The sequence below is a fragment of the Oryza brachyantha genome, chromosome 1, assembly GCF_000231095.2.
Source record: "Oryza brachyantha chromosome 1, ObraRS2, whole genome shotgun sequence".
NCBI classification, from domain to species: Eukaryota; Viridiplantae; Streptophyta; class Magnoliopsida; order Poales; family Poaceae; genus Oryza; species Oryza brachyantha.
This window is the reverse complement of record NC_023163.2, coordinates 26,827,344-26,852,129: the sequence shown is the minus strand read 5'-3', so window position 1 is coordinate 26,852,129 and position 24,786 is coordinate 26,827,344. Positions and strand designations below refer to the sequence as shown.

The 24,786-nt window shown below is 40.3% G+C and overlaps 3 protein-coding genes across 7 annotated transcripts; 2 read left to right on the top strand and 1 right to left on the bottom strand.

Annotated features, from left to right (window-relative positions):
• Window positions 1–1,894: 1,894 nt before the first annotated feature.
• On the bottom strand, window positions 1,895–6,919 carry LOC102708480. 5 transcript variants are annotated; one of them, XM_040526536.1, is made up of 12 exons: window positions 6,773–6,914; window positions 6,416–6,689; window positions 5,104–5,219; window positions 4,029–4,348; window positions 3,751–3,927; window positions 3,547–3,660; window positions 3,342–3,455; window positions 3,140–3,253; window positions 2,964–3,053; window positions 2,818–2,901; window positions 2,669–2,732; window positions 1,895–2,189 (listed from the first exon to the last, which is right to left on the bottom strand). In XM_040526536.1, the coding sequence occupies exons 5-12, from the start codon at window positions 3,772–3,774 to the stop codon at window positions 2,164–2,166; spliced, it is 630 nt and encodes a 209-aa protein (XP_040382470.1). In that variant the 5' UTR covers window positions 3,775–3,927; window positions 4,029–4,348; window positions 5,104–5,219; window positions 6,416–6,689; window positions 6,773–6,914; the 3' UTR covers window positions 1,895–2,163. The 5 variants fall into 5 exon arrangements, with proteins under 5 accessions (XP_040382470.1, XP_040382476.1, XP_040382483.1 ...); XM_040526542.1 differs by having other exon boundaries at window positions 4,029–4,278; XM_040526549.1 differs by lacking the exon at window positions 3,342–3,455 and having other exon boundaries at window positions 6,773–6,919.
• Window positions 6,920–9,915: 2,996 nt separating this feature from the next.
• Window positions 9,916–11,204, top strand: LOC121055351 (RING-H2 finger protein ATL74-like). Its single transcript, XM_040527734.1, is given in 2 exon segments — window positions 9,916–10,560; window positions 10,562–11,204. Coding segments are annotated over 2 exon segments (639 nt in total). The 5' UTR covers window positions 9,916–10,269; the 3' UTR covers window positions 10,910–11,204.
• Window positions 11,205–19,941: 8,737 nt separating this feature from the next.
• Window positions 19,942–24,240, top strand: LOC102708195 (probable serine/threonine-protein kinase PBL1). Its single transcript, XM_006644857.3, has 5 exons — window positions 19,942–20,204; window positions 21,248–21,911; window positions 22,686–22,943; window positions 23,070–23,189; window positions 23,402–24,240. The coding sequence occupies exons 2-5, from the start codon at window positions 21,276–21,278 to the stop codon at window positions 24,017–24,019; spliced, it is 1,632 nt and encodes a 543-aa protein (XP_006644920.1). The 5' UTR covers window positions 19,942–20,204; window positions 21,248–21,275; the 3' UTR covers window positions 24,020–24,240.
• Window positions 24,241–24,786: the final 546 nt, after the last annotated feature.

Genomic DNA, 24,786 nt, shown 5'->3' with positions numbered 1-24,786 from the left:
ATTAAAATATACCGAATTATGACCATTATTTCCAACAAGGAGAACAACTCCACCTTTGATTAGCAATACATGCATTCGTGTGGACTTTTTTAGCATGTACTTTTAGAAAGAAAGATGTAACAGAGAAATGAGAGGAAGACAGGAGATATAAGGAAGGTGCTCTAAGAGACAAAATTATAGCTAATATAGTGTAATAACTAGTCAGAGTATTATCTCTGCTCTACATGTGTGTGACTATATAGCCCCGTATATGGTATGGACGCGAAAGGCAAAGTTCAACACTAGTACATTACTGTAAGAGTAGAACTAATAGCTAGCTATAAACTCATCTAAAAATAGTAGTGCTAGACAGCTAGAGTTAACAAGTATACAAAATTTAGCTATACGATTATTTTCATTCTACGCACTCTTTCTTCTCGCTTATCTATTTATTTTGTCCATCTTAGATCCATATAAAGTTATATGTTACATCAGAACCAATATTCTTCCCTTCTATGTTTTATCTGATCTCTCTTCTTCAGACGTGCATGTCCATCGGTTAACCTCAGCACTAACTCCTAAATCTTACACGTTATTAAGAGCTAACAATGTAGAATAACTCACACACCCGTTGGATAAAGTTTCCCTTTACCGCCGGGGCTGGGGTTAAGCAGCCCGACCGTAAGCCTGCTAACCGTGGCAAATCGTACATATTTTTTTAAAAAAACAAATTTATTTTTTTACATGTGAAACTGGCAAATTTATTTTTAAAATTATATAATTTACAGGTTATTTACCAATTAATGTTACTATAGTTTATTTTTTTATGGGCATCAATGTCACCTTAATCTTTAATTGAAGGTTGAACCACGTGGGGTGGTAATGGGCAAAGACAAAACATATGAGTCATTTTACAACCCAATTCATCTTTTATGTTTGAGTTTTTTTTTAATTTGCACTGGTTTTTTTATATTGCAAACATACTTCTAGAATGATAATTCTAATGGTATTTTTATAATTCTTTAGTGTTATTTTTAATAACTATCTAAACCAGTGGTAAATTTACAGTTGCTCATGTATATTTATAGCTCAAAACTCTCTAAATTTTGTAATCCACCTTTTTTTTAAAAAAAAGCATTTTGCAGACATAAATAGAGGATCCATTTCCTTAAAAAAAAATTAACATTCGAGAATCACTACAAAACACCAAGATTAGGGATAGACGATCTGACGGTAAAAGCGGTTACAACGACTGACAATCTGACGCTAAAAAGTTATAGTGACAGACTTCGTCAGCCGGTGTAAGTCCTGCCGGTAAAACCGTTTAGCGTCGGACAACACTTTTACCGACAGATTGTCTGTCACTTTGAATATTTATAGCGACAGAAAGTCTGCTGCTATCTATTACCGACAGATGCTTTGTTAGCAAGCATATACTGACAGATCGTCCAGCTACCCATGTATCTGTAGCGACAGATCGTTTAACAGGACAATTTAAATATAAAAAAATAAAAAAAAATACAATTAGAAGACATTTTGCTCATATCAAACCAACATTCAAGATTAATATCCATCACATAAATAGACACACACATCACATAAGCCTTGCTTTTCATATGGAGGTCAATAGATATATATATATAGGCGTTGTTTAGTTCCTAAAATTTTTTTCCAAAAACATCACATCGAATTTTTTTAAACCTAAATAAAGTATTAAACATAGATGAACCAAAAAACTAATTGCACAGTTATGGAAGAAATCTTGAGAAGAATCTTTTGTGCCTAATTAGTCCATGATTAGCCATAAGTGCTACAGTAACCAACAAGTGCTAATGACGGATGAATTAGGCTCAAAAGATTCATCTCGCGGTTTCTAGGCTAGCCGTTGAAATTCGTTTTTTATGCGTATCCAAAAACCCCTTCCGACATTCGGTCAAACGTTTGATGTGATATTTTTGCCAAAAAATTTTGGCAACTAAACACCACCATAAGATCATCCAACAAAGTCACACATTACATCGATCATACAATATTGTCACCCACCAAAAGCTTACATGAATGCACACCCAGCGAGCAATATAATAGTTAGGCTTGATATACTAAGTTTTGTGCACACGATCATTTTTAGGAACTAAAAACCAAAAGCACATCCATAGTGTATGTGGAGAACCATTTTCTAGAAACTCAAGCCAAAGACTGCCCAACACATCCTGAAAAATATAAGAACCATGTAATTAGGCAAGTGGAGAAAATATGTGAAGCTGCTGTGCAATATAAGTTTTTAATCAACAAGTGGTGATCCATTTTCTAGAAATTACAGATCATAGTGGTTGGGTACATGTGCAAGTAACAATTATAGTTATAATGGAAGCTTATACATAGGCCTGCTCAAGACATGGCTTTTATTGTTCCTCGTTTTTACAAAATTATTACACGGTGAGCTATTGCCAAGATTGCACTGACTATATTTTTTATATAAGAGCCTGCACTTTAGATCTATATTTCATAGTTCTATCACCTCCTCTTATGAGAAAAAAAACAGGTGGTAATTTTCATTCCTCCTGCATGTTTCTTATTTCAGCTATACTTGATAGTTGTAACTATTCTATTATCTATGACAGAATGCAGTATTTGCGTTGCAAATATATGCCTTTTACACAGTTTGATGAATATAAATTTAGGGACATACCTGCAATGTTCTTGAGAGGTGTACTGGATGCCCTCTTGCACTCCTTTTTCCTGCATTCCTTTATCTATCACACATAGGTTTAATTAGGAACATTGGTCATGCATCAAAAATCAAACCAAAATGAAAACTATGTATCTCTAGTTTATTACTTTATTGTATGGCCATGCAATGCTCATCTTGAGAGCACTAGCCATAGTCTTCATGTCCCCATAACTCCGAGGCAACGTAGCATCCTTTTCATCACAACATTAACAACTACTTCACAATATTCATTCCCAAGAGACTGGCTTCTTACCATGGTGTTTGGGTTAATTGAAATGACTGTTCCCCTAGCCACAGGTAATTCAGATCTCAATATAGTAAATAATATGACATCCTTTCCAACCTAAAATAAATTATGCATCCATAAGAATTTTAAAGCAAGGAATATATATGAAACCACGTAAGAATGCAGGAAGACAAGAAGATTACAAAGTCACTATGAGAAAAGCGAGGAGGGGCATGCTTTGTTGCCGTAGTTGTCTTTTTTATTGGTGAATGGGTTGCATCTGGTCTATAGGGGAGCAAGCTCTCATCAGTTCCAGCCTAAAGTAAAGATACACTCATGAGAGTTGCAAAACATGGAACATAATTAAAATTGTAGAGGAACATTGTTGCAGCATTGCAAGATTACATGTGTATCATTTGCAAAACGAGGAAGGATATCATTTGTTTGTGCAATACTCATGTTAATAGATGATCGGGCTGTAGTAAGCCTAGGGGGCAGCATGCTCTGTTCAATTGCAGCCTGAAATAAATTGTGCACTCATGAGAACTATAAAGCATATGAAACATATTTAAAATCAAAAAGAGAAATTGCAGCAGCATGGCAAGATTACATGTGTATCATTTGCAAAGTAAGGTTGTTGGATATCACTTGGTGCAGTAGTGATATTCCTAGCTGATTGGGCTACAATAGGCCTAGAGGGGGGCAAACTCTCTTGCATTTCAACCTGAAAAATCATCCTCTAACTCATGAGAATTGTAGTGCAGGGATTATTTGGAAAGATTACATGTTTATCATTTGGAAAGAGAGGACGAACATTTGTTGTTGTTGTAATGTTCATAGCTGATCGAGCTGCAACATGCCTATGGGGGAGCACGTTCGCATCTTCCTCGTCATACTAATGATTATAGTCTTGATCCTCTACATAATTATCATATTCTTCATGCCGAGGAACATTATGTGCCTCATCGATAGGTCCTTCAGGTGTCGAACTCTACAAAAATAATCAGAACAATAATATTCATTGGCTGCTACCAGATAAATGTTTGTTTACATTTAGACATGTAAAGAGATAATTTAGTTTGAGTTTTTTACCACACACTGTCGTGAATTAGAGCCATGTTGTGACAGGACTTCAACATTTGTCCCTTCAGCATTTGTCCTTCCTTGTGCCTTCCTTTCCAATCCCAATTCTGCAATGCGTTGCTCGAGAGTTCTGTTCTTATTTTCAGCTTGTTGTCGAGCCCAAATTTCCATTTGCATCCTTGTTGACATGAGCGCTTTGAGCCCCGGGGTAGCAACCTCTTGGGGAGTTGGTCCCAGACCCAAAACACGAACACGTCCTCTTTATTGGAAAATACCGAAGAACCTTCTTAGGAACCTTTACACATGTTTTCCATCTAGACTCTTCCTAGCTGATTTCCAACGTGAAACCATGCACTTTGGACATGATTCAGAATTTGCATGTTCCTCCCAATATAGAATGCAATTATTTTCACATGCATGAATACTAATGTACCCAAGTCCTATGGACTTAATCAATTTCTTAGTTTCATAGTAGTTTCTAGGTAGTGTTGAACCTCAGGTAAGACATCATTAAATAGATCTAGTATAAGGTCAAAACTTCTATCGGTCCATCCTCCAAGGAGCTTGATGTGAAGAAGCCTAATCAATAAACGCAACTTAGTGTACTTCTTGCAATTAGGAAATAATTCTTGACTATTGGCTTCTACCAACTTTTGAAGATCAACTAGTTCTTTAGGAAGCTCCACGGAACTATTGTGATCAAAATCCCCTCTATCATCTAAACCACAAGCTAGGTCTCTAAGCAATGCAGATATGTCATCCTCTTCACTAGACTCTTCCACAAGTTCAACACCATCACCATTATCGGTATTCACATAAGAGGAGCTAGTTTCCCTATGTAAGTTCCAAGTTGTGTACCCCTGTAGAAACCCATCACATATCAAGTGCTCTCGATATCAGTTGAGTCCCTCCAAAATGAGTTAACACACTTTCTGCAAGGGCATAGTATCTTGTCCGCTACCGCTGAATTTCTAAATGCAAAGGCCATGAAATCGTTGACCCCCCGTAAGTATGCCTTTATGTGCCTAGCATCACTATTCATCCATGATTTATCCATGAGTCCTTGTAGGGACTGAGTGTGTACCTGCAGTACTTGAATCTGTTGCGTACAAGCAGTGAGAAGACGACGACTTCGATGCAGCAATCTACAACTCGTTGGGTTTAGTGAGCCAGCTACACAATACTTTCACCGAGGGAGAACTGAAATGAAGAAGCAAAGAATAAATCAATTATATATACCATTAAAAAATCAATTATGCCTGCTTGTAACACTGGAAACCAACAATATCTTAATATACTAAATATATAAGGCATTGGTATTTGTAAGATGATCTCTTAATTAACTTGATTAATCAGAAATAAAATCATGAACCTAAATTCTTCCCACAATACTGCCTAGCCTCTAAAAGAATTAATCTAAACACAATGTGCTATTATTTTTTCCCTTTAGCATCGCTAATTAGGATAATGGTTGTCAAATCCAATTTACGAACAAGCCTAAAATATTGTGCTATTCAGGAAATTTTCAATCTACAGTCTAAGCTCCAGACACATCAATGCAAGTCCAAACAAAATTAGCATAGATATACCATGTTGTGAAAGAACTATCATCACATAAAACAAATGAACACAAAAGCACTTGCAGAACAAACCAATACAGGGATGTTTCATATAACTTCTACAATATCTAGGATAGGACTGAGGATGAATGAGAATTTTGATGTGGAAATATTCAAGCGTACAAAAAAAGGGGTGACTGCTAGAAGATTTCATTTTTGATGCCAAACTGCATATATAATGGATGATAGCACTACAAATATCAGCTAATAAATTTGGGCTATGATATGTTCACATTCAACTTAGTTTCTAATTGCTTGGTTTTCAGCCACACATTTTTTTATTGAGTTGGTTTATTGATTAATTCCAGACTACAATTTGTGTATAAAAATCATATACTTAAAATAAGTACGGTGTGCAGAATAACAATTTCATATGATAGTGCTGCTACTAACAAGAGGCCATGACTGTCTAACCTCGGTTGTGCTTAATTTCCAACTTTTATGTCAAACAAAGAAGATGTTTCATGCAGAGAGAAGAACATAAATAAATAGGTCATCTGGAGTTGATAAATCATAAAGCAAGTCAGATCTGTCTCACTGTCTTAAATAGGTAAATATAGAACTAAAAGCACTTTACAAAAACCAAATTTGAAAATTCTTTGTTCAGTGAACAACTGTAATAAACACTAAACAGAAAAATCAAGAGCTGTCCTTAAAAAATTCATCAATGTTTTCACTTAGTGACAGATGCAGAACGCAATAACTAAGGTGCTCCCAGATTAGAACAGCAAGGAAGCAGCCCAAAAACAAAATGCAGGGGAGGGCATTTGGACATACTGATGGATATGCAACAAAGGGCACAAATCGGAGTGGTGCAGACGCTGGATTGCTCCTAGTTGCTCGCTCCACCGGCAGAGGCTATGGCTGCAGCAGATGTATTCCTTCGTCTTGAAGCTGCAACTGTTGTGTTCCTCAGTCTCGACACCAGGTTGCCCGGGCGGGCACAAGTGCGTAGTGGCCAGGTGTGGGCGACGCAGCGCGGGCAAGATTTGGGCCCGGAGGGAGCAGAGGATGGCCAGGGCAATGAGATTTGGAAGGGAGAGAAGGGCTCCTGCACAGAAAACAAACAAGAACAATAAGCAAAAGAAGGAAGGAGAGAGAGGACAACCAAACACAAATCTGAAAGATGCTGACGAGAAGAGAAGCTGAGGGGGTTGACGTGCTGCTGGATGCGCAGGTGATGGCTACCGCAAACTATGTCCTGCCTGTGACCGTGCTGAGAGCGGCAGAGGGAGGCGGGCATAGCGGACTACCGCGCGGCGGAGGGAGGCGGGCGTAGGGGACTACCGCACGGCGGCGAGCGTGATTGGAAGGAGAAGGCGGTAAGGGATTTGGCGAAAGGGTCTAGGGTTTTATGTTGGGCCAGGCCAAAATTGGCGCGGGAATGAAAAGATGGGCGTGAGAGTAAGCGGTGGCGCGTCCGAGGATTGGCCAATTATTTTTAGCGATAGACAACGTGATGCTTTACATTATTTTAGCGTCACATATTTGAATGTTAAATATGGCTGCCTAGCCTATAGTGACATACAACATGACGTTGTACATGGTTTTAGCGTCAGATAGTCTGTGAGTTATCTTTAGCGTCAGATCCACCATCTACAAAATTAATTTTTAGCGACAGACAACTGACGCTGATTTGGTGTTGTGGTGTAGTGAATGAACATACAAAGTAGCAGTCTATGGGACATATGTTAACCACCATGCGACATCTCATCTTTTCACTTTTGCTATTGCGTATATACTTAAATTTGAAATTTTTAACCTTACATTTGAAGTTGATTTTGAAGTTTTTCACCGCAGTTTATTTTTCAGCCTTGGCTTTTAAATCGTTAAAAATATATATATAAAAGTTTTATTCATAAATTATTTTTTGTTTGCAAATATGTCGTTTCAATCACCCCCAAATATGCTCTAACATAGTAATCTCTCAGTATTTTAACAGATAACGCCATTGACTTTTTGGCACATATTTGACCATTCGTGTTATTTAAAAACTTATGTAACTATCATTTATTTTGTTATGACGGGGTATGTTTTAAATGTATTTTAATTATAACTTAATTGTTTATATATTTATATAAGTTTTTTGAATAAGCTGGATAGTCAAGCGTGTAATCAAAAGTAACGGTGTTATCTACTAAATTACAAAGGGAGTAGTTTATACCATGTCAATAAAATTGTTTAATTGGTGCTACATCCGTGATCCTTCCAAAAAAAACTAGTAGTTTATGGGACATATATTAACTATCGGCGTACATGCAACTATCTGTATACTAGACATAGGTACGACGAGAACCGCCAAATTTCGGACATAGCCAGCAGAAACCTTATCTCCGATGTAATCCCACATTCCCACAGCGGATCAGGATCTGCAAGAACCGCCAAATTTTGTGCATGCATGAGTAGTGCTTTATGTTTTTAATCCAGGGTTTTAGATGAGCACTAAAATAGCTGCTGCTTAGCTTCTCAATTATGTATTAATGCTTTTTAAGTTGGGAGATTGTGACAGCCGGATTAAATTAGGAGATAAGTTAGGCTTGTGCTGGATTTGTCCGCTATCTCTGCCTGCAGAAAAGTAACCATGAGCCTATACACACGACGATCTGTCACCGGCGTACTGGTTTATGATTAAAGGGGAGCCTTTTTTTTTTTCTCTAGTGGATCGATCTTTATGGGAGCCAAGATAGATTAGACTAATCTGGCTGCATATCTGATTAGTGTCATGATCTAATACACTGATGCATGCGCACTATCAAACCTAGCTACTAATTAACCTTCGACAAAACGAACCCGGCGATTGATATATAGATGCTCCCAAAACGGAGCGAATTAACAGCGGCGAGCGGAGTCCTGGTAAGCAAGCACGTTCACAAGCAGCCGCCGCTGTGATAGCGGTATGGTCGAAAGGCCAGGCTACTCTAGAACTTATCTGTTACTTTCTCTTTTTTTTCGTTTCTTTCAGCCTCAGAATGAATAAAGCTAGGCTAATGCACCGCTCCCTCCTTGCAGTTGGCAAAAGTTGCCTGAGATATTGATGTTGTTTTGAAAAAGGAATACTAAAATATGTTCTTTCTTTTGTGCTGTCTCGATATCGATGTGATGTGCTTAACAAACACTAAAAGGAGTAGTAATTAAGTTTTGGTGAAGGACACTTCTAGTGGCTTCTAAGGTTTTATACGTAGCAGCATCTTTTCAGGGGGCTTTTCTTTCCACAGAAAAGAACTAACACAATGACTATGAAAACTTGTCCTGTCTGACCGACAACAAACATCCATATCTTTTTATTTATATTTATAATTTTAAATTAAAATTTAAATTTTAACCTTTAAGATTTTTCACATAGCTTATTTTTTATCGCTAAGTACATATAGATAATCTTTTTACTTACGAATATATATTAATTTTTTTATTAAAAAACTAAACAATCACCCTAGCATCATCTGATCATGCATCTGGAACCACCGGAAACCTTGGGCTTCTATACAACTCAAAGCTTGCGAACGTGACGCCCTACCAGCACTGCCGTGTGCAACACCGAGCCTTTCTGCCTCCTCCAAAGCATACCTGCAACACCGAGCTGCGAGCTCTCCTCCCCGTCCGTTTGCACCTGCCGCCCACCCGAACAGCAGCTAGCCAGCAACCGCGTGGCCGTGACGAACCACTGCCAGCTGGCGAGCGACGGCGGCGCGCATCGGCAGCAAAGCGCAAGTTGGAGATATTTCTCGTGTGAGGCCTCGCCTTTTCGATGGCCCACCGCAAAAGTGACCCGGAACCACCGTCTTCTGCCCGCCCGCCCGCCCGCGATGCCCCACCGGCGCGCCGCCGTGCAGGCTGCATTCTTTTCACCCTGTTCGGTTAAACTAATCATTGTTTTTCGAATTGTTTAAATATTTTGTATAATTTTCTTTATAGAAATCATTTTAAAAGTTAAATTAATTGTAATAACTAATACTTAATTAGTCTATACTAATCACGAGTACCGTTTTCCTTTAACTAATTGGCTTATAGAACCCTTACCATCCAACGCAAGAGTAGATCCTACGGAGGTGCTCCTAGGGCTCGAGCTCTCCTATCCCCTATAGAAAATAGGAAAAAAGACGAGGAGAAAAAAGAGAGGCCGAAGGAGAAAAAATATAATCAGTTCTAAGCTTCGAATCATGTATCCGTCACCGTCAGAACTTATCGTCTCTCCCCCTCGCCGAGGAGGAGAGAGACAGCCATTATATAAAAGCCCTCGTGGCATCTCGCGAGGGATCACTCTCTGCTCTCTACAGCTCCACTCCACTTGCTGATTCTCTTCTCTCTCTCTCTCGGGCCAAGTAATTAATCCAGTTCGTGCGGGAGATCGCAAAAGCTCTATCGATCGATCGATCGGTACAGTTAAGCTTCACCTTTTGCGTTGCGTGGAGGGGAGCGTGACACTACCAGAATACTGGTAGTGGCAGTCGCTACTACGTCCACATCCTTTTTGTTGTTACAAGATTGGTGGTAGCTTTTCTTTTTTTTTCCACTGACCTGTAGCTGTACATCCGGCGCATAATTGCCGGGAACGCGTGCTGCTAGTCTTTAGCTGGGTTAAGTGTTGTGGAGGGGGGAGACGACGTCGTCGTCGGCGGCGGCGGCGGCGGGACATGGGAGCGCACACCAGGTCGATGAGCTGGTACATGGGCACGCCGAGCTCGCCGGGGACGGGGAGCGGCAGCAGCACCGGGGAGGCGCAGCACGCGCTGAGCAGCAGCGGCGGCGCGGGAGGCGGCAGCGACGCGAGCTTCGACACCAACATGGTGATCATCCTCGCGGCACTGCTCTTCGCGCTGCTGTTCGCGCTCGGGCTCAACTCGCTGGCGCGGCTCGTCATCCGGTGGGCGCGGCGGGCGGCGTCGGCGCGTGGGGGAGGGGGCGGCGGCGAGGAGGGGGCGGGGGGGAGGAGCCGGCGGGCTGAAGAAGCGCGCGCTCAGGAGCATCCCCATCGAGGTGTACGGCGGCGGGGAAGGCCCCACCGCCGCCGCGGAGGTGTGCGCCATCTGCCTCGGCGAGTTCGCGGACGGCGAGAAGGTGCGCGTGCTGCCGCGCTGCGGCCACGGCTTCCACGTCCGCTGCGTCGACACGTGGCTCGTCTCCCACGACTCCTGCCCCACGTGCCGGGGCTCCGTCCTCCACGGCGCCACCACCAAACACAAAACCACCGCCGCGGCCGCGGCCGCCGCCGCCCCCGAGGGCAGCCGGCGGCCGGGGAGCGAGGGCGACGCCGTCACGGTGGTCATCGCATGACGGGGCAGCTGGGCCCCGCATCCCCCGATGCCTGTGGGCCCCGTGTAAGCGTAGCATATCCATTGTAAAAAATCTCCTTCCTTGTTTTGGACTATGTAAAAAAATCTGCTGGGCCATGCTATGGGCCATGGCCGTGAGATATTTTCGACGGGTTGCTGTGGAGAGGAGGACGGGTGGGCCCCGCTCGTCTCTCCAGTTTGTAGGTCACGGTCAACCGTCCATTCGATTTTCGGTCTTGCTAGCAGGGGCATCCGCTGTGGAGAGATATATATATATATACCGTGTTTTCTTTGGGATGAAATACTACTACGTATTTATTTGTAAATTATAAATAATTTATGACTAAAAATTTTATATACGTATTATTTAAAAGTCAATGCTGAAAATAAACTTTATTAAAAAATCCTAAAATCAACTTAAAATCTCAGGTTAAAAAATTAAATTTTAGCTTATAAACATAAATGTAAATGAAAAGATAAAGTATGTAAATTGCTATTGTAGGAGTATTGGACATCAGGACTATCACTGCTCTGAGAAGGGCCATATGCCCATAGCCCCATGACCAGACATAGCAGCACAATGGAACAAGTACTCTCCTCTCTTGGTTCGTTTTAAGATAGAAGTATTTTTATATTAGTTAGTATATATTAAGGTTGACAACAGACGACTTTAATACCTCAAAATAAACAAAGGATAGATGGAGAATGGAAATGTTGGTGGAGATAAAAATGTGAACAAATTTAAATAAGAAGTGGTTAACGACAAATGTAAAACTATAAATAGTGTTACAAATATTTATACAACATCCTTATCAAAATATATTGGGAAAAGTTTTGGAGTTAGCCATGAGTGTTAATAAGCAAGTTTGTCAAATTGAATGGAGAAAAGTTGTAAATGATTGATGAGATAAAGTAAGTGAAAAAAATTAATTGTTGGAAGCTCGAAGCTCGTGATTGGTAAAAAAGAAAATGTATATATAGAAGTTATTATATTTTAAAATAAGTTTTAATGCTAGAAATCATTGTATTTTATAATAGTGTTTTGGAAGAAAATGTAAATAGAAATTTGGAACGGAGGGGGTACATCAAGGAGATACGCTAGGTAATCTGAGCATTGTCACGAAGCAAAGCTCGAAATTTTTTTATTAAATAAACTTTTTTAGCAAGTAATTTTATTATTAAACTACCGAGCAATTTTTTTAAAAAAACGAACCTTTTGGTCACGCCAGTGTTGGTGTCATGGTAAGAGAACGCTGCCATGCAACCTAGTCAGCATGGCCAAGACAATACTGTCACGTCACCGACAATGGCATGGCAAGCCGTTTTGCCACGTCAATATTGATTGTGTAATCAAAAGGTTCATATGGTGGAAATATTTTCTCCGTAGGTTTAGTAATAAAATTATTTATTAAAAAGGTTTTAAAATAAAAAAAAATTCGCAAAGCTCCATGTATGTGTGTATACACTTTGATTTGGGCCATCACTGTGTTCCACGCTCTGTATAAACATATTACGCTGGGCCCAGAGAGATCAATTTCTCTACTTCACATGGGCTGAACAGAAGGCCTTGCAAGAACTTGGATTCAACAGTCCAGCACAGAGTTGACGGCCCACGGAAACATGTCGCAGTACGAAAGTAACGAAACCACGGCACATAAGTTGCCCGAGCCAAGACGAGAACTAAACTTGGTCTAGCTTCATTTTTCCTTGTCATAACCGGCGCTGTTTTGGGCGACACCCTCCCGAAATTAAATCGAGCCAAAAACTTTCGAATTTACTCCACTTAAGATTCGTAGTTTTCAAAAATGTAGTCGTCTTCTGGTCAGACAGTGGGCGATCTTTTCACTTTTTAAATAAAAAAGTCAAACAATATATTTATAAATGAATAATAACTTATAAATTAAAAAATTTATATGTATGTGTGGTTAGTTATCTAAAAGTTAATAAGATGAAAAATAACTATGATAAAAAAATCACAAAACCAACTTTAATTTAATATTGAAAATTTAAACTTTAGCTTATAAACGTAATTAAAAAAAGATGGTGGTGTCTCTCCTATGTGCGAGGAAAGAAAATACTACTACCAGTACCAGGCTGCTTGTTTATATCCTTCTGGATCAGCAGTCCTGGTCTATTACGCAGAATTGCATATCGACTCCAAGTGTTCCAACTTCCTGCATGTGACTAATCTAAACACTTTAGCGGGTCTCCTGATCCAGAAGACCTGCAACGAAAGATAGTAGTACTCCATAGCATTACATTGGCTAGTTTCAGTCTCAGTTTCACACTGCTCAATCTGTGTGAAACATCTGCTAATTGCGTCTCCATGGACAGATGGTGAACCTGTCACAGTATTATTTAATGATCACACGAGTAGGTTAGTGATTTGAACACCTGTAATGTAAGAGTGTCCGAGCTAGTGAGGTGATCACCTGATCGGAGTCTCCAGTTCAAAGTTTTCGTCTGGTTTCTTTTGGGCAGTTTGCTTTTGCTGTCTACTGAACCCAATGACCAGGGTCTGGATCTTGGACTAGTTTGGTATGGTATCATTTTCCGCTTCTACTTATCATTATAAACTGAATTTTCAATTTTTAACTTTAACTTTAGATAGATTTTGAGTGTTTTTTTATCGTAGTATATTTTTCTGTATTATCTTTTAGATCGCTAATAAGACATGTATATAAGTTTTATTAATAAATTATTTTTATTTATAAATATATTGTTTGTTTTTTTTCTAAATAAGTCAAACAATATCCCTGCATGTTTCTCTTGCATCTTCTCATCAAGGTACTATTTGTATGTGGCTGTGGCCTTCTGTTCTGGTTCAGCATTTGGTAGGAGTACCGCCTAATTTACATATGTGAAACCTTTCATGAAAACGTGGTGCGAGCTGAATGGCCTGCAAGCACGTCAGACTGTCATAGTTGCGTACTACTGTAGAAAATCTGAACAAGGTTTTTGTCGTCGTCTTCTCTGAAGAAACAAGGAGCAGCGTTTTGTTTACTCCAGTACAGGCTAGGGGACGTCTCAGCATGGGCAGTTGGGAATTTGGGGTTGTTTTCTGTAGATTCAAACAGTCGTCAGGCCTTTTTCTTTCTCTTTTCTTGGTTACTAGAAGGCCATGACCGTGAAACAATACAATGCGAAATCGAGGCAAAGAAAAAAAAGATTTATTTGTGGTAGAGATTGTGAAACGTAATTAAATAAGACCAACAAGACGTGTAATATTTTCCTTACGGAATGTTACTGGAGAAAATGACCTTATTGGAATGTTACTGCAGCACGGACGAAAACGATCGAGACAATCAAAGTTACCTTACGGGATTTTTTCCAAGGAATGGTTCAACGAGCAATACTGACAAGAAGGTAAATCGCCCTGTGATAAGTGCCATCAGGCTACCAGCATCAACATGTATGCAGTATGCCTGATTACGAGAACAACGTGCTGCTGATCATGCAGATTCTGAAAAGTTTAGCTTGACTAGTTTTAGGTTGTTCGAATAGTAGTAATATTTTCCCCCAAACAAAAAAGTACTACTACAGAGTACCAAGTACGAACAGTATCCTCAATCTCAAATTAGAACGGTATTACACCTCATCCTACTCGTGTTTCAACGCATTGGCATCACCACTCTAGGCCCCGTTTGTAAAAAAACAAAAAACAAAACAAAAAAAAACATATGGCTGATCAAAAGAAAAATAGACATTATCATATAATTAATTAAGAATTAACTGTTATAAACTTGAAAAATACGTTAATATGATTTTTCAAAATAGCTTGCATACAATTTTTTCAATAAAAATATATCGTTTAATAGTAAGATAAACATGTGAAAATAAATAAATAAAAATAGATCAGCACGGGCGTTTGCAAACGCACCCTATCCCCCATCTCTTGACTTGAAATCGAGCATATCACGCATACAGATACCATCGATCAACCACCATCGTCTGACCACGAATTTCGCGAAGCATGTGAACCACGCTTGCTTGATCGATCATACTTGTATTACACCGTACTCATAATAATCTTATGTGGACCGGTAGCGTCGCGCCCAGGGCACTCGCGTCAGCCGATGGCGCCTGACGGCTCCACTTCCCCCGCGAAAGAACTCTCCCGTCTCATCGCGACGACCGGCCGCGGGCCGCCGCCCCTCCCCTCCTCGCCGATCACCAGCCACCGGCGGCGAATCCAGGCGCCGGCAGCCGACAGCGACAGAGAAAACGATCTGGATCGAGAAACCACGGCCGAGACGGGCTAGAGATGAACAGTGTTATTACTGTGCCGCCCCCATGACGACGACGCATTCTCCCGCCCTTTTTTTTTCTCTCGCGAATCTTTTTCCGGTTTAGTTTCGGCCACGTTGTTTTGAGCTGATAGAGTTAGCCGACAGTCCTAGCCTAAAATGTGATGTGATTTGCGTATGATTAATTAAGAAATAAATATTAAAGATTGAGATATAGGTTTGATTGAATTTAATGAAAGAACTTCTATATAACAAATTTTCGCATGACCCGCACTGTTTGACAGTTTAAAAACGTACTAACGGGTATTGAGTGAGTAGCTTAGAGCGGGGATCATACATTGTTTTAAAAACGTGGCTAAAACTCATATTTTTATGTTTAAAATAGTGATATATTTACTATGTATTAATTTTGTATATCTAAAAGTATAAAGTGAAAAGAAATACCAATCTATATTATTCATAATTATGGATAAGATTTAATGACCACATGGATATATATGATGTGCATTTTTTTTCTTTTTTTCCACATATAATTAAACTTTGAATAGATTTGTCCTACGGCATATCAAAGTAAATTGCTCCCTCAGTTTCTATATACTTGTCACCGCAAATTGTGCATATTTAAACTTTGACTCCTTTTTTTTTTGAAAAACTTTCGTGAATATTTATGTAGGTATCATATTATCAAAGCGTATTACATACTAACCAGAAATACTAAACTATTTCTATTATAATCTAATTGTCTACAAATTATTAATTTATTATCGATCAAAGTTGTAGCAATACCCGTTAACCGTGACAATTAAAATGAAATGAAGAAGGTATAATATGTAACGGAGAGAGCATGATTGAGCTGTAAAGTTGGAGAAAACAAGGGGCCTGTATCGAGCTTTAGATTACAAGAAATCGTTGTTTGGTAGTCAGTTTCTGAGAATTTAGAAAAAACTTTGAAACCCAGCTTCTTCGGCTTCTGACTTATTAGTTTATTTTATAGAATTTGTAACTACAAATTCTCAAAAGTTGTGAACCGAATAGCTTAAACAACTTTTAGAAAAAGCTACAACACAAAGAAACCCCCTAAACATGTCCAAGGTGAATTATAGCTCTCTCCAGACTTTTTGATATGAGTATTTTTCTCGTCCTTAAAAAAATAACATGAGATATCACTGTTTTCTACGTAAAATTCAGTACATCTTAATGCTATAAAGTACTAAATTTTAATGTAAAAAAATAGTGTTACCTCCCGACACTCCTTAGGAGGAATCGGAAAAATGATCTTTCGATGTACCACCATCACCCGTTCAGGCTGCTGCAGGGATTACGCACCAAACAGGGAGCCTACCCCAACCATCTCCTAGAGCGGCCACTGTTCTCCCCCGTCCTCGCTCGCTGCTCCTCCGCCTCGAGATTCGTGCGCCGCGGGGGAACGGCCGATGATTGCCCAATCATGGCCCCCCATCAGGCTAGCAGCTCCATCAATGCCCGCGTGCGTGGTCCTCTCGCGGAGCTTTACTCCCGACCAACCGGCGGGTCCCGGCGCTGGACCAGATCTGGGCCGTCCGCTGCGCCAGCGGACGGTCGCGATGCGGTCAAAGGCCGATCCGGTTCGTCCCTCGCCCTCGTTTGACTCCACCCACCTCGCGGCCGGGGGGCCCTTAGAAAACCGGGCGCCCTCCCTCGCCGATTTTTTTTTCCTCGTCTTTGACCGGGCTGTCAGCGTCGGGGTGGGCCCCGCTGCCACCACGGCGCCATATGCATATCTATGACCACGATTGCGCTTGCTTGGAATTGGATATTCTCCCTTGCTTGGCCATTCTCTTTGACTAATGAGAGAGCCTTCTAGTTCTAAATCTGCACATTTTGCAGCTCGCCCCCTTCAATAATACTTTTCTTTACTGCTTAGTCAAAAGGACTGGTTCTGAAATTTCTTCTGCATCAGCGCATCAGCGCATAAGCTACCTCCCTGCAGTCAGTTTTTTCTTTTATAGAAACTATTCCACTATTCAACATGACTTTATACCAACCAAATTTAACTCCGGATTTGCTTCTATTCCTTACATCCCAAACGTAAGTATTATAATATTTTAATCTTGTCATGAAATATATACATTTCTAGTAATATTTGTGGTACTGCTTATCTCATAAATCAATCCATATTTAAAATTGTTCTTATTTATCTCCACTTATCCTCCCATCCTCCATCCATTTCTTATTTATTAAAATAAAATCTTTTATTTTCAATCCTAATACATGCTAAATAAACTTAAAAAATTATATTTTAGAACGAATATGGTAACTCTTACATACAGTACAATGCAATATCCAAGTTACCTTCTCTATCCTATTATCCTATCTTGGTCTTGGACTCCCAGGAAACCAATTCATAAGTACAAGAATCATTGGCCCTTTATTGTTTCGTTCTTTCCAAGTTGGCTTATTTACTAATAAAGAATAATGTAATTTGTGACTAATATATATATATATATAAACAAATATTAAAAAATAAACTATGATTAAAAACCTAAAATGGACTTAAAATTAAGTTTTAAAATTTAACTTATAAGCATTAATATAAACAAAAAATACGAGCACATCATCTGTGCCAGTCGTCTGAATTGTGAACTCTCACCTATTCTTTCGTCTATCACTCTACCTGTACGGTTAGTTGTCATAATTTAGCAATGTACAGTACTACTAGTGCAAAACTAACCACTAGACAGCTTGTCAAGCTTAATAATTGTCCCTGGAGCTCACTCTTAATCAAACTGCAGCGTCAAATTGTCGGACTGTCGATCTTGCATCGCTGATTCAAAGACTGAGAACATTGAACATAGGAACCACCGATCTTTGAATAAACTCGTTTTCATGCCCTTGTCATGTAGCACAAGTATTTTAGTGTAGCAATGCCCAGGTCATTCTGAGGCTATTTCTAGACGAAAAGAACTGTGTGTTCCAAGGATTTTTTTTCTTGTTCAATTCAACAAAGAGCCAAAAGCCAACACAGTGACTTCAAAGCAAGAGATGCCAATCCGTTTCGTCGATGGCGAAGTAATCTCCTGTGTTCCATCGTCAATAGTTCGTAGTTTTTTTTTATCTCTACCTTCTTCCATTTGAACAAGAATAAAAAACTCTGAAATGCAGACGGCAAGGAAAAGAAAAACAGTATCCTTCGTTCGTTGCTGTATTCTTTTCGTCCTGGGTTCTTCAGATGGCAGAATTTGCGAACAAACAGTGGCAACTTGTCAAACATTCAAAGCCATCCCGGTTGCTGTTCTTTTTTGCCTTTTTCTCCCTCTGAAAAAATCAAAAGAAATGTAGCTAGAGAGAAAAATAACTGGAGGAGGAGAATGATATGCTTTTATCATGTTAGAATACTGCATATGCAGTGTGTTATTCTTCCGACTCTATCATATATATATCATATATAGGTCCCGTGACAAATTTATTAGTAAGAATGATAAAAAAATTATATGCCCCGAGAAGAGGTAACATCGCCTCAAATACCTTCCATTTTTCCAGTTACACAGCTAATAGCCGTGGTTTACGACCGCCGGCTGCAATAACTGCCGTAACAACGGTGAAGAAACTGTCGGTTTCGTCTAACCATAACCAAACCAACCAAGAGTACATGGTTAAGTTGATTTCTTCCTAAGCATAACCGATGGACACTTCCACAAAACTCTTTGTGCTTCTAATTTGAACAGAGGAGTTCTGTAGACGAGAAGGATTGCACAACAAACCCTTTAAAGCGACGCGACCAGTGGTTATAATTAACCTTGGAATCAAAATGTACCCCTATGAACAAATGACCGCGTCACCTTGACAGTTGACACACAATATCCAGGAAAAAAAAATAAAAAGCCTGAAACATGTTTCTGAAAACTGGAGCAGCTGAATGTTCATGAGCAAAAATGCTTGTCGGATTGTGAAAATATCAAAATAACAGCTTTTGATTTTTACTGCTTAGAAAATCACCTTGTGATTGTGATGGGTACCATTACCAACACTCTGTCATGTGCAGGATGGCCCACCTCTCATGGCCTACCTTTAGAGCAAGTTCAATCCCATTGCCAACTACTAGCTTTAATTTATTTATAGTCAATCCAATAGTCAATTCATACAATAATTATCTATAAAACATTAGTACATGGTCCACATATCATACACACACTGTGTTTTAGAGTCCGTGTGCAGCTGACTACAAATTAATAGTCTACCTCTCTTCTCTCTCCTCTTATCTCTTAAAATATAATATGACTGGTTTATAGTATGCTATTATCCTTGCTCTTACAATGGTTCCAAAATATAGCTAATTTTATATCTTACCACAATGCGTGAGATACCATTTCAACCAATTATATCTATAAAAATATCTTTTTAGTTATAAAATAATTTTATATTATTACGTTTTGTTTAATGATAAATCTAACGACATCGTTCTTCCATAATCGATCTTTCTAATACTCCTGCAGTTCATCAATATTATAAGACCTTTTAGATCAGCTAAGACTTATGCATGCATAAATGTGATTATTAGCACATAAATATATCTAGATAATATCAAAAAGTCTTATAACAGTGAAAATATTTTTTTATTAATAGTCAAAGCGTAATCTTGACTGACGCTGTTACAGAGGTAAGCAATATCTTGAAACGGATATCCTCGTTAATTACGTGGATTAGTTGCAAACCCGGGCCGGGAGGTTTGGGGAAAAGCGGGATTAGCGGGGGGCGGAATATAAAATCCCGCCTCGGAGGCCGCTACGGCATTCGGCTTTGACCAGTGCCGCCCTGTTCTCTTCCCCTCTCGCCCATCACCATAGCCTCGCCTCGCTCGCTCCGTTTATTTTACTTTTCTCCCGTCTCGCCTCCGAGCTGCTGTTATATCCTCCGCCCGCTTTCCTCTCCTCTCCCTCATAGCCCTATCCCCTCCCCCTCCCCTCCTCCTAGATGCTGCCAGCCGCGGCCTGACCTGAGTCACCGTCTCCACGCCCCTCCCCGTCTCCCGTTCTTCGCTGCCGCGGGGGTGTGCCTTCCCGGAGCGCCAAGGTGCGGCGGCCTCTTGCTTCCCATCTGTTGCTGCTGTTGTTGGCTGCTGGATTTTTTTTATTCTTGGTTATTTCATGGCTAGTACTTTGTGATGTTTTTTTTCTTTTCCCGTCTCTACGACTCTACCTGGATCTCCTTCTCTGGCTTATCGTTTGCCTGTTTGCTCAAAGGAGGTGCGTTTTTTTCTTTTTACCATGCACTCTTGCCTCTGTAGATTTCGCGGAATGGGGAGGGTAGGACTATGGATAGGAGGCTCGGTTTTTGAAACCCTCAAATTTACCCCCACCGTTTCAGAAGTTGGATTCCGTGGGTGCTCGGAATGGTGTAACTGATGAGAGGGGAAATAATGCCGTGAGAGTTTTAGGGGGATTACTCTTTGACGGCCATGGAGACTGCAGCCGCAGTTCCATTGCGATCGCATAACGGTGAAAATTTTCCAGTAAATGTGGTGTTGGTTGTTGGGCTCAACAACTTGGCTGCAATAGATTGCTTACTTAAGTTGGACCTTTGACCCAGAATTGTTAATTTGGTTTGGTTAGGTGAGAAAATGAATTCGACAATTTGATTCCGTCTCTTAATATGGAAGTAGTTGCAGGCACACGCAGTTTCTGTGAAGTTGCATTGGAAAAAACCAAAACTTGATGGACTAGTGTGTTTGAACATCCAACGTTGCGCCTGTGGACCAATGCATCACACCACCTGATAGCTATAGCCGTCGTCTGAGTTTGTAGCTTGAATTGATAGATCAGTGAACTGGTTGTGGAAATGAGGCAGTTTAGCTGTCTCTTCTTCTCCAGTACAAGTCCAGAACACTTTTGAGAGGTGTTGTACTGAAGGAGAGTAATCATATTTACTTCTCTTTTTTTTTTTTTGCTGATGCAAGGTTTGGTAACTTTCGCACCTTCTGTTGTACTGCATTTAGCTTTAGCAGATGTAATACATGACAACTTTTTATTGTTGCGGACGACTAGCTGCTGTAATGTGATGTGTGAGCTACTTTTGTGATACGTGCTTAACTCAGGATCCTATTTGAAATTCTGCAGCACAGCAGCAGCTTCCCTCATTGTGCAGATGATGGGTTGCTTCACTGTTCTCAGATCAAAGAAGAAGAAGAGTCCTCTTGTTCCGACCAAGAAATCGGCTGATGCAAGGGAAAGCACGTCCTCAAGGCTCCCAGACCCAGAAGCTCATGTGCCATCGTTACAATCTGCTCCTCCTAGTTTTAGGAACAAGGCCAAAATCCACCAATCGGCAAAGAAAGTTTCTTACAGCAGAGCACGTGTGCTGTCTGCTCCTTCCAGCCTAGTTGTGGTTGATCAGGATGGCCTTCCATATGACGAGTTCGATGATCAAGATGACTCCAGGGGCAAGGGAAGTTCTATAAAGGGCCACCGTTTCTCTAATCCACTGCCCCTTCCTCTCCCGTCACCGGAAGAAAGATCATTCAGGAACTTTGGTAGCTTCAAAGCCATTAATGCAAGTGGGCCACTCGATGCTTCAGGCCCTCTCCCACTTCCTCCAAAGAAGTGTGACGGGCTTAAGAATTTCTCATATGAGGAGGTTTCATCAGCATGCCAATGGTTTTCTGGTGACAATTGTGTCTCTGAAACTTTGACATCAACATCATACAAGGCGTCCTTTAGTGATGATTTTACTGACCTAAAGACCATTGAAGCAATAGTAGCTCGACTGCTCCCCTCCACTCAGGTACTGTTCTCCATACTGTCAGTTTATATATTTCATCTATTTTTCCTGGAAGGTGGTTGTATTGGATGTAAAGCGGTAGCTTTGCCATTTTGACTGGTTGATCGGCTTGGCAAGCAGATGGTTGGCATGTTATGGCGCACTTTTAGTTCTCTCTCGGCAACGACTTTTTTTAAGGCTTTAACAATTTTGCAGCATTTATTCTGTTAAGAAGCTGAACTTAGGCTAGAGGGCAGACTGATTTTGTAGGCATGTGATCTATGCTGTTAATGTTACAGCTATGCTGTCTCCAGCAGAAATAACTCATTCTGTTTTTGTGAATGCAAACGAGGACCACACCATTGGTGGGGTTAGGTAACATGCTCTGAACTTTGAGGGCAGTCCATGTGTTTGATCTTCTTTCTTCACTTTACTCATAGATGCTTTCTCCACACTTTCCTAATCATATCCAGTGACTAGCGAAGTTTTCTTTTAAGTTTGTTTGATATCTGATATCTCATGCTCTCCATTTTATGTGGTTTATGGGCAGTGTTTTGGTATTCCCTCACTGAAAGTCAGTATTGAAGGAATCTAACAAATCACTGTAGTGTTATTATGTAGTTCTGGGAATTCAGTGGTTTGTTAGAGATTCCACTGTGTGTGTGTGTGTGTAAATCGGACACTTTCCCCTTTAGCGTTGCCTAATGTTGCAGGACAATTTCTTGAACCATCCTGATTTATCATTTGCAATTGAACTGGTTAGGGTATTGATGCAACACACATTTTACTAATATGCAGAGTTTGAAGGAGTTTAAAACACAAGTGAATACATTGGCATCACTTCAGCATCCCAACTTATGTAAGCTAATTGGCTTTCATGCGAGAGAAGAATCAAATGTAAGGATGTTGGTCTATGAGCGACTCCATCATGGCAGCTTAGATAAACTACTCTTTGGAAGATCGGATGGTCGTTTCATGGACTGGTCAGCACGTTTGAAGGTTGCTCTTGGTGCTGCTAGAGGTCTGGCTTTCCTACATGATGAAGGGCCTTTTCAGGTGACTGCTCCTAAACTTGTTTTTGGCATAAGTTAATGTATATTTTTCTACCTAATTATATAGTACATTGGTTGATGGTTTTTGGCCTTGTGGATTAAACTCTTATCTGTTATATTTTTTCTACAGGCCATGTATAATGACTTCTCAACTTCAAACATCCAAATTGACAAAGATTTCACTGCAAAGCTATCAGGATATGGATGTGTTGGATTCAATACCGAGGAGGAGATATCAAATGCATCTGTGGTAAGTTCATTTTGAAAACATTTTAGAAGTTATTCTGTTATAGTGATTTGCCCGACGAATCAAGCCGTGTCGCATCCTTCTATCAAGAGCAAAGCTCCTGATCACTTTCTGTAAACTCAAGTAGTGTGTTTTAGCATGGCTTATGCTCTGTTCGTTTTCCCTAGAGGCTGCTTTAAATGCCATTGTTTACCGTGGATGTTATTCTTTTTTAGGCTGCTGCAAACCTCTCAGTAGAAACCTTGGAGAAAGGTGTACTGACTCCCAAGAGCAATGTATGGTGTTTTGGAGTTGTCCTCCTGGAGCTAATAACAGGAAGGAAGAACCTTGATGTCCGTTCCTCAAAAGAAGAACGCAATATTGTCAAGTGGAGTAGGCCTTTCCTCACTGATGATAGTCGCCTATCCCTAATCATGGACTCCCGTATAAAAGGACGCTTCCCTACTAAGGCTGCTCGGATTGTAGCAGATATTATACTGAGATGCCTTAATATAGATCCATCAGAGAGGCCTACCATGAGGGCCGTCGTGGAGTCCCTAGCAAGCGTCCAAGACATAAAGGTTCCATGTCGATATCCTTTGCAAGAGCCATCTGCTGCCCCAAGAAAGGTGATGTTAAAATCAACAAGTCTCAATGGCATCGTTCATCAGCATCCAGCCATAACATTCTCACCATCGCCTCCTTCCCGAAACCAACATTTGCTCTCGCCAAGATCATCCACATCTGCACTGCTTCCTCCAAGGACCAGCTGTGGTTTGGATGACCCCAAAGTAAGCTCTATCAAGAAATTGCCTTCCCCTGTTCTACGGAGATCTGGTGTTGAGGGTTTTTGATTGTCCATATTATTTTGCCTCTTCTCTTCACTCTGATTTGTTTGTTATTTTTCTAGACTAGTGGTTTTAGTGTAATCTGATATATTGCAAGACAAAATGGCCTTATGGACTCCCTTCAGTAGTAGCTAAGAAGGGCAGGGTGAATTGTAGATAGAACCAGGTTGTAGATACTTTTCGTTTTCTAATTGGATGGCAGCAGCGTGTTGAGTGCGCCTTGTAAACTCCATTATGCAATAAACGTGTGTCACTCAATTCATTTTTTTGGGGAGTCAAACATTTCATCTAGTATTTCGTTTGGGTGCCAACTGCCAAAGTGCCAAGCGGTGTTGTTGCTTGTCGGCACATACTAGATTGTCCAATGTTATATCCACGTGATGAGATCATGTCGCTGAAGTTGCAAGGTTCCATCAATAATATTTGCTGCAGCAGTTAGAGATGATTGAATCCTTGCCTGTGGAAAGCTCATTCCATCGTTGCAGTTGTTGACTGTGGCCCTGCCTGCTTTTCTTATTTGTCCAAAGTTTGTCGATCGCCGGCCAAACTTATCTCAATCTTAGAGTAACTTTGCGTCTTTAATTTCTTATGAAAGTGTTTTATATACGCGTGTTCTTAATTGGAACATTCAGTGACGTCTAGTTATGATGATGTAAAAAGTACTGCAGTAACTTTTTTTTGTCATCATCTGTACGTAGTTCGAACTGAATGTCACATCCACAATCTGCTTTTTTGTGTGTTTGTATGAGTAGCTTTCTTTTCGGCGACTGGAA